This window comes from Carlito syrichta, unplaced genomic scaffold (assembly GCF_000164805.1).
Source record: "Carlito syrichta isolate Samal-C Ts95f unplaced genomic scaffold, Tarsius_syrichta-2.0.1 Scaffold306821, whole genome shotgun sequence".
NCBI classification, from domain to species: domain Eukaryota; kingdom Metazoa; phylum Chordata; class Mammalia; order Primates; family Tarsiidae; genus Carlito; species Carlito syrichta.
In genome coordinates this window covers 237,475-246,331 of record NW_007250917.1, presented here as the reverse complement: position 1 = coordinate 246,331, position 8,857 = coordinate 237,475, and the positions used below count along the sequence as shown (strand labels likewise).

The 8,857-nt window shown below is 61.7% G+C and overlaps 1 protein-coding gene across 1 annotated transcript; it reads left to right on the top strand.

The window, feature by feature from the left end:
- The first annotated feature begins 6 nt into the window (after positions 1-6).
- NOC4L (nucleolar complex associated 4 homolog) lies at positions 7-5,299 on the top strand. The gene is made up of 14 exons (XM_008063399.2): positions 7-65; positions 477-583; positions 2,040-2,147; positions 2,386-2,535; positions 2,640-2,739; positions 2,812-2,846; positions 3,396-3,446; positions 3,533-3,644; positions 3,834-3,894; positions 4,066-4,176; positions 4,314-4,474; positions 4,572-4,654; positions 4,880-4,993; positions 5,076-5,299. The coding sequence occupies exons 1-14, from the start codon at positions 59-61 to the stop codon at positions 5,193-5,195; spliced, it is 1,320 nt and encodes a 439-aa protein (XP_008061590.1). The 5' UTR covers positions 7-58; the 3' UTR covers positions 5,196-5,299.
- Positions 5,300-8,857: the final 3,558 nt, after the last annotated feature.

Below are 8,857 nucleotides of genomic sequence, written 5' to 3'. Positions count from 1 at the left end.
GGCCCTGCTGGAGCGCGGAGAGTTGTTCGTGGGCCCGCTGCCCTCCGAGGAAGTGGCAATGGCGGGTGAGCTGCGCGGCGCCTGGGCTGCTCAGCGGTCCAGTCGGGGGAGGCTGTGACGCCCCGGGGGGACGCCCGGACCCGGGTGGGCTGGCGGAGGGCGGCGGCGTGGTGACCCGGCGGCTCGAGTCGCTCGGGCAGGGCTGACGGCCTCCCTGCGCGCTTCCTCCCTTCTGTGGCCTGATGCTGCCCAGCGCTCGCGCCAAGCGTCGCTGTAGGTCGGGCTTTGCGTCCGGGCCCTTGGGACGTCTGGGTCTCGGGTAGAGTGGGGGACCGTGGCTGCTGTCCGTTTGCAGGGCTCTGGGGACCGTGGGTACCTGTGTCCGCGCGTCGAGGCTGAGCAGAGGGCAAGGGGGGTCGGGTCGAGACCCGGCTGGGCCTCCGTGTGGGCTGATCACGCCTCTCCCCCGCCTGCAGGGTCTCGGGGAGCCACGTACAAGTACAAGGTGTGGATGCGACATCGCTATCGCAGCTGCTGCAGCCGCCTGGGGGAGCTTCTGGCCCACCCCTCCTTCCAGGTTAAGGTGAGTCTTGGGGTCGCTGGTCTTGCATCACCTTTGCCCCTGCACTCTCAGCTCTCCACTAAGTAGATGCATCTTGTGCACTCATCCAGGTAAGGATACCCGCTTTCCCGGCTAGCTTAGGAAGCGGCCTCATCTTGTAACCGGAAACACATTGGCCAGTCTGTGCCATTCGTGGCTGAAAAGAAGTAATCAGGACCAGAAATCACTCCAAGTGTAGTGAGATAGTTCATATGTGCTCTCATGGCGCCCACACTGTGCGCAGCCGCAGGAGCAGTCGCCAACTTTCTCACCACTTTGCTGAGATAGTCACATGTCATGTGCCTTAGAGTCACACAGCAGTCACCACCATGTGATTCTAGGTGGTCGTCATTGCCCAAGGATAAGTCACACACCCTCAGCAGCCGCTCCTCATGCTACAACCCAGGCTTGTGCGGCTGCTGTTTCAGCGGGCTTGCTGTTTCTAGATGTCCTGTGTGAGTGAGACAGTGTGACCTGCAACCTTTTGCATCTGGCCTCATTCGCTCCTCCCGATGTGTTCGAGGTCTGTTCCGTCAAATGCCTCAGCACTTCATTTTTCCTTATGGCCCAGCGGCGTCTCTCTACACAGTCCACCACACTGTGCGTGTCTGCTAGTATGCTGAAGTTAGGCTGCTCCCTGCCTTTGGCTACAGATGTTCACGTACCGGCTTTTGTGTGAGCATTTTTGTCTTGCTCAGACACGTTCCGCAAGTGGTGTTGAGGGGCGTGCAGTGACCCCCTGGCTCACGGAGACTGTCTCCCTCGGCAGCTGCGTTTTGCTCCCAGGCAGCGCAAGAGGGTCCTGTGCCTCCCATGTCCTCACTAGCTAAATCTCTGGCCATAGTTGAGCCCCTGGTTTCTAGACTCGAAGGGGGCATTGCGTGAATACGCACTTCCAGTTTCTCACAGGAGCCGTAGCTCTGTTTCAGCCGGCCCCCATTTGCTTGTGCAGCCGTGGGCTCTAGCGAGGGTCACAAGTCTGCTTTAGACGGCTGCGTGCACAGGCCCCGCTGCCCCTGCCGTCCCACCCGTAGCTGTGTTGCCTCGTGGTGTTGCCTGGGCTGAGGCATCAGGCTTGCAGCCCTGGGTGGGAGCTTCTGAGCCTTGCTCTGGGTCAGGTACCCACTGGCTTTGCCCACGTGTTTCACAGCCATCCCCAGGGTTCATGGTGGCATTCTCATTATGGCCAGCAAGAGCAGGCAGGTGACCGTACAACGCAGGCCTGGCCAGTGTACACTCTCAGCCTCGATTTGAGCCCCGCACTTTGCTGACCTGACGTCTCGCCCGATCGTTCTCCTAGAGTGGGATGTGGAAGCCGAGAGCGGTGGCAGGCGGGGCCCTCTTCTCCCCAGCCCTGGGCTGGTTGTGGGGGCTGCCTGGCTGGGCCTGGGGCTGTCTGCAGGGTGGGGTGTTACAGTCACTCTGCTTGCACTCCCAGGAGCTGGCTCTCAGCACACTCATGAAGTTTGTGCAGCTGGAAGGAACGTGCCCCCTGGAGAAGCCCAAGTGGGAAGGCAACTACCTGTTCCCCCGAGAACTCCTCAGGGTGAGGGCTATGCTGGGAGTCCTGGGTGGGTCCTTGGGGCAGGCGGAGCCTCCTGACTGGGTGGTTGGACAGGGCTGTTGACTGTGACACTTCTCCTCTGCCAGCCAGGCACGTGTGGCTGGCTGCTCCGTGTCTCCTTGGTGGTCTGTTGACTGTGGGGGGGGCATGGCCGGGGGCTGCCTGCCCGGGTACTGTGGGCTGCACAGGGGCAGAGGCACTCACCCTGTCTCGCCCCCAGCTGGTGGTAGGGGGCCTGCTCTCGCCTGAGGAGGACCAGAGCCTGCTCCTCTCCCAGTTTCGGGAGTACCTGGAACACGATGACATTCGCTACCACACGATGCAGGCAGCCATGGATGCTGTGGCCCAGGCCCCTGACCGGCACCCTGAGGTGAGCACCCAGTCCCAGCGCCAGTGCCGTTCTGGTGCCTCCCAGGGTGGTGGGTGGGCAGCAGGTGGCAGGTGGCGTCCCAGCACTGAGGCCTGGCCCGGCAGGTGCCCCCCACCTTCTGGAACAATGCCTTCTTGCTGCTGTCTGCTGTGAGCCTGCCCCATCAGGAGCCGGCCGTCACCAGCTTCTACGTGAAGCGCACAGGTGAGTGTTCTGGGTGGGCAGGGCGTCCCCAGGCTCCTCTTGCATGTCGTGTGATCCTTGGCTCTTTTGCAGAGCTGTCGAACAAGTGGAAGGTGGCTCATCGGAAGGTGAGTAGCCTTGGAGGGCGGGTTCTTCCGGGGCTCAGCCTCTTTCAGGCGGATGGAACCAGCCCGGGGCAGGTGCTGTGTGTGTAGGTGCTGCATGTGCAGATGCTGCTTGTGTGTGTACACATGGGAACCCTCTGGAGACCCAGGTGCAGGTCTACACGTCACATGTGGGATCCTCCATAGACCCACCTTCACTCTGCTTCCCCAGAGGAAACTTAGGGCAAAGGTGGCAGCTCGCACAGCCCCCAGTGTCACTCAGGAGCAAGCATGCGAGGAGACTGCGGGTGGGATCTGGGACTTGGCTACGTGTAGATTCCGTGGACAGTTTTAGACGTGGTGTGCTCCTTGCTGCATCCACAAGGCGTGCTTACTCCCGTGTCTCGCAAGGCCTTTCCTGGCCTTTCTGAGACCTGTGGTCCAGGGGCTGGCAGAGGTCCTGCCTGAGCTGGGGTGGAAAGGGGCTGGGCTCTCGAGGCCACCCTGGCAGCTGCCCTGGGCTGGGGGTCTTGGGCTGGGGAGGGCAGTGAGTGCAACCTTGACCCATTGCAGGAGCATAGGAAGACCTTCCAGGCCATGTGGCTTGGTTTCCTCAAGCACAAGGTAGGGTGGGCAGGACCGGGTCCCTTGGGGGTGGGGCCGGGTCTTCAGGGGTGGGGGGCTGTGCCCTGATCCGCCTGCCGCCCCAGCTGCCCCTGAGCATCTACAAGAAGGTGCTGGTGACCATGCATGACACCATCCTGCCACACCTGGCACAGCCTGCACTCATGATTGACTTCCTCACCGGTGCCTACGATCTCGGTGAGCGCTGGTTGTGCCCAAATTGTCCATTGCTCACGGGGCCTGGGGAGTGCCTAGCACCCCCAGCAGTGGCCTCGGGCCTTGGGTCAGGCCTGCTTCTGTATCCTCCCTTTCTCGAGTGGGGAGGGGAAGATGATGCGGTGGGGGCGGCACCCGGGGCAGGCAGGGACCACATCTGTCTGTTTGCAGGGGGCGCCGTCAGTCTCTTGGCCTTGAATGGGCTGTTTGTCCTGATTCACGAGCACAATCTGTGAGTGGGCATGTGTTCTTCCATTCCTCCCTGTCCCAGGCTGGCCCTTCAGGGCTCAGGGTGTTGGAACCCTGGGCCTGCCCAGGTGGTGGGGGCTGCGGCAGCCTCTGGCCTTGGACTGTGGTCCCGACCCTGTCCCCCATGGCTCCCTGTCCCTGCTTCCCACCACAGGGAGTACCCCGACTTCTACCGGAAGCTCTATGGTCTCCTGGACCCATCCATCTTCCATGTCAAGTACCGTGCCCGCTTCTTCCACCTGGCTGATCTCTTCTTGTCATCCTCGTGAGTGCTGGGGAGCCTGACTGGGCCTCCGTGCCTGGGGTCCTGGGCCACCCAGCTCTGTGGGCCTACGGTTTTGGCCACAGAGGGCGTGGGGGCTGGCGGTGGGGGCTGGCTGACTTGCCCATTGCCCTACCCAGCCATCTCCCTGCCTACCTGGTGGCTGCCTTTGCCAAGCGCCTGGCCCACCTGGCCCTGACAGCCCCACCCGAGGCCCTGCTCATGGTCCTGCCCTTCGTGTGCAACCTTCTGCGCAGGCACCCGGCCTGCCGTGTCCTGGTGCACCGGCCACAGGGCCTTGGTGAGTCACGTGGGCACCTGGGGGCCCTCCCCAGTTCTGTGGCTGGGGCCTGGCCTGGGAGACGGGTGGCAGTCGAGCCCCTGCATCTCATCCCCAGAGCTGGATGCTGACCCCTATGACCCTGCAGCAGAGGACCCAGCCAAGAGCCGGGCCCTGGAGAGCTCCCTGTGGGAGCTGCAGGTGCGTGCCCCCTGCCCTGAGCCCCTCCCTGGGGCTTGGGCCCTGTGGCTTCAGGCCCCGCGTCACCCTCTCCCTGGGTGTTGGAATGGCTGGTGGACATGGCCTTGCCGCCTGCCCCTGTGCTTTGCTCATCTATTGCTGGCAGTGCAGGGTGGCCACATTGGGGTGCTCGGCTGGTCGCACTGGCGCAGGTGCTGCCACCTGATGGCTCCCGCATGCCCCCAGGCCCTCCAGCGTCACTACCACCCCGAGGTGTCCAAAGCTGCCAGCGTCATCAACCAGACCCTGTCGGTCCCCGAAGTCAGCATCGCACCGCTGCTGGAGCTCACAGCCTACGAGGTGAGGGGCCAGGTGGGGCTCGAGAGCCAGCGCCAGGGCCAGGGCCAGGCTGCTGAGCACGCCTCACTGTCATACCTCACAGGTCTTCGAGCAGGACTTGAAGAGGAAGGGCCCCGCATCACTGCCGCTGGAGTTTGTTCCCGCGCGGGGCCTGCTGGGGCAGCCAAATGACCTCTGCACCCAGCACTTCACCCTTGGCTGACTCCGTCCTTGTGAATAAACGCTTTCTAGGCGCTCGGCTCAGGTGTGGCCTGTGGCAGCTTTGTGCCTGTGCCAAGTGGGCCTCACAGCTGCTGCCTGCCTGGAGGAAGGTGTTGTTAGCTCCTGTCTTCTCTGCAGTCAGGGTGGCGGGGACCTGACCGACTGGGGCCTGCAGGCAGATGCCGCTGCATACCACATGCGGTGTGGGTATGGTAAGCGGTGTTGGGTCTGTGGCACGTGTGAGAACGTGTGGCATGTATGTACCTGTGTGAGTGGCTGGAGTGTGGGAGGGCGTATGAGTGAGCGCCAGTGACCTGCATGTCTGGCTTTTCTGGGAACCACCGAGGCAGACAGCGGGTCAGCAGGGGTGAGGAGTTGCCGCCTCTGGCTGCTGCACATTGGCCCCTGGTCTCATTTCTGACATGCTTATTTTTCAGGACCCTGATTGTGCCATGGTATTGCAGCAGCAGGGAAATGCTTTCATTCAAGGACAGGAGGGCCCGCCAGGCACCAGGGCACTGGGCATGGCAGGCGCCCTGGGGAGTACAGGTCCTGAGGGAGAGGAAGCCCTGGCTGTGTCCGTGCAGTCCCGCTGCAGGGCTGCTGCTGGGGTCTCAAAGAGCGGCTCCACCGACTGAAGGACCCTGCGTGTGTCCAGGCGGGCCCTCAGGGCGCAGAGTGGTAGTAGGGACAGGGGCTCACTCCCTGAGACTTGGAGATGCTAGTGCAGCCTGTGCACCCCGCTGGCTGCTTCCCCTGCCTGGCTTCTACCCCAGTCTGATGCTGGCCACAGCCACACCCCTTTGGCTCTGCTCTAGTGCCACTTGGGCCTGTTTGCATGTGGTCTAGGGCCTGCCTGGGCACTGTGTTCCTATTTAGGTGCACACTTGGGGACAGCGGGTCTCACTCATGTCTGAGCCACATCCTTCACTACCTCACAGACTTTTCTGCCCACACAAGCAGCCAGGGATATAGGTTCATACCTGCCTGAACGTGGGGCAGCCACAATCCCTGGGCTGGCTCCGACCCTGAGGGGCAGGGCCGGGCCAGGAGGCCAGTGTTCTGAGCTCATGAGGCCAATAGAGGCTGCTGCAGCCTTGCCTAATTCTCAGCCTGAGGCTCCCAGGCACTGTGCTGGGCCCCAGGCTTTCCAGAAAGCACTAGTAAGAATCCAGGCCGGGCTCGGTGGCTCAGCCTGTAATCCCAGCACTTTGGGAGGCTGAGGCGAGTGGATTGCCTGAGCCCGTGGGTTCAAGACCCACCTGGGCAACTTGGCGAGACCTCATCTCTACAATAAATCAAAAACTAGCCGGGCGTGGTAGCGCATGCCTGTAGTTCCAGCTCCTTGGAAGGCTGAGGTGGAGGGATCACTGGAGCCCAGCAGGTTGAGGATGCGGTGGCCGGGAGCGTGCCACTGCACTCCAGTCTGGGTGACAGAGTGAGACTCCGACTCAAACAAAACAAAAACAAAAAGAATCCAGTTTATAACCCAGGTGACACTGAGGATGTTGCCAGATGTTGCCAGATGTCAATGTCTGTGGTTCGGTCTAAATCCAGGTTGCGTGCCGTCTTCGGAGACGTCTTCTGCAGCCCAGGGCCTTGGCCCCTCTACCCTTCCACAGCCTTGGCTCACCTGTCAGGGTGAGGGCCATGGCGTCCAGGCACACCCGGCCCAACCCCACCACTGTTCTCTCTTCAAGAAGTTTTTGCCGGTCTGTGTGCTGGTGCACGACCTGGCGAGGCTGGAAGGCAGGGTAGCCGCTCAGGGAGGGCCCTTGTGAGAGCAGACCTTGCTCACCCACTGGGTTGGGGGCTGAGCCCTGACCCCAGGATTGTAGGTGTGATACCACCTGAGACAGGGTCTTTGCGGTGATCGGGTGACAGGATACTGGGGGCTCGAGTCTAGCAGGTGGCAGCTACCATGAGGGGTTGTGGATGCAGGCACTAGGAGACAAAGGAGCGGCCAGGAGAGGCTGCAGGTATTGGCTCTTAAAGCCAAAGAGCCGCCCTGTCTGTGAGAGAACAGCCAACCTCAGGCTGAGGATGGAGACGACTGCAGCCAGACTCCACGACTATCACCCAGCCCCCCACCCCGGCTGTGATGCTGCTCCTGGCTCCACAGGCTCAGGTGCCACCTGACATGTTCTGGTGGAATTGACAAAACAGGCTCAGGGAAGGGGGTTCTGGTGGCGGGTGTCACGGGACAGCTTCAGGTGTAGCCAGATCCAAGTGCCAGAGTCATCCATGCTGTTTTAGCAATGTCCCAAAGTGTCACGGGTCCTAGCTTCAGGGCCCCATGGTGGGAGCAGAGCTCCCCAGGGCGGGTGGAAGTGGGCAGGTTGGCTAGACATCTTGACCCTAATCTCTGCGGGAGCCAGGCAGATGACACACGTGGGCTGGGTTGGCACGGGGCACATAGGGAGTGGGGGGCACTGTGGTAGGCTGGCCTCTGCCTGGTGGGAGGAGCAGGTGTGGAGGAAGACAGACAGGCCTTCAAGGTCCCCTGCATCCTTGCCCTGCTGACCTGGGACCTGAACGTTCCTGACCCCTAGGTATGTGGGGGGGGCGCTAGAGCAGGCTGAGTGCTCCAGTGAGTTTGTCTGCGGCCTCCAGGCCTATCTCGGAGGGCTGTCTCATCCCCACCCCGCCTGCCTTCTGTATGCACAGGGTTTCTGCTCCCAGCTCAGGGTGCTGTCTGAGGCCTCCTGCGTGGGGCCAGGTGGACCTGGAGACACTGGGCCGGGCCCACGGGGCAGATGGTGCTCTGGGGAGTGAGGGGTGCTGGGCGGAACACTCCCGCCAGAGACTCCCAACCTGGTGCTGCCGTCCCCTGCCCTTGGCAGCTTCCGATGACCTTCCTGTTGGGGGCTGGTGTCCCAGGAATGACCTTGAGCACTGGCTCAGCTGCTGCGTGGTGAGAAGCCTGAGGCCTGGCTGGCTCTTGCCTCCTGGGGTTTGTGCTCCGACTTGCGCCCTGCAAGGCTCTATTGGAGCAGGCTGTATTGGAGCAGGCAGAGGTGGGCACGGTGGGGCTGGAGCCTGGGACTTGGCATTTCTGAGAGCGATGTCAGTACTGCTGGCCCCAGGCTAGGTTTATTTCCAAGTTGCAGTTTGCTCTTGCCTTTTGGGGCCAAGAGTTTTTGCTTTTTGGTCTAAAACATTCTCAAGGCCCTTGGAGAGCTGCGTCTCCCCAACCTTGGCGGTCATGACTCTGTACTGGCCCTCAGTGGCTTTGAAATGGATGACATTTATCTTGCAGGCAGAACGACAGTGGGTCTTCTTTCAGAGTAATTACACTTTATCGATCGCCAAGGATGAAATAAGCAAATCTCCCATAAGCTCCCTGCTGGAATGCAGAGCAGGGCACATGCTCAGTGTGGATAGCCCTGTGGCCAGCCCCCCATGGGGACACAGCACGCAACAGATCATGCATCTCACGGGCCTCTGCCAGCCCCAATGTTCCTGCTGTCTGGCCAGACAAGACTGTCTTCCTGTCATTTGGACTCCACCCGGGCAGCTGGGCTCATGGAACCATCCCTGGACACCAGCCCCCAGGTTGCCTACATCACCGTTAGTTCCTGTCTCCCCGGCTACCCCCAAGTAAGGACATAGGCTGTCTGCTTGGAGGGTGCTGACACCCTAGGGTGAATGGTCACCTGCAGT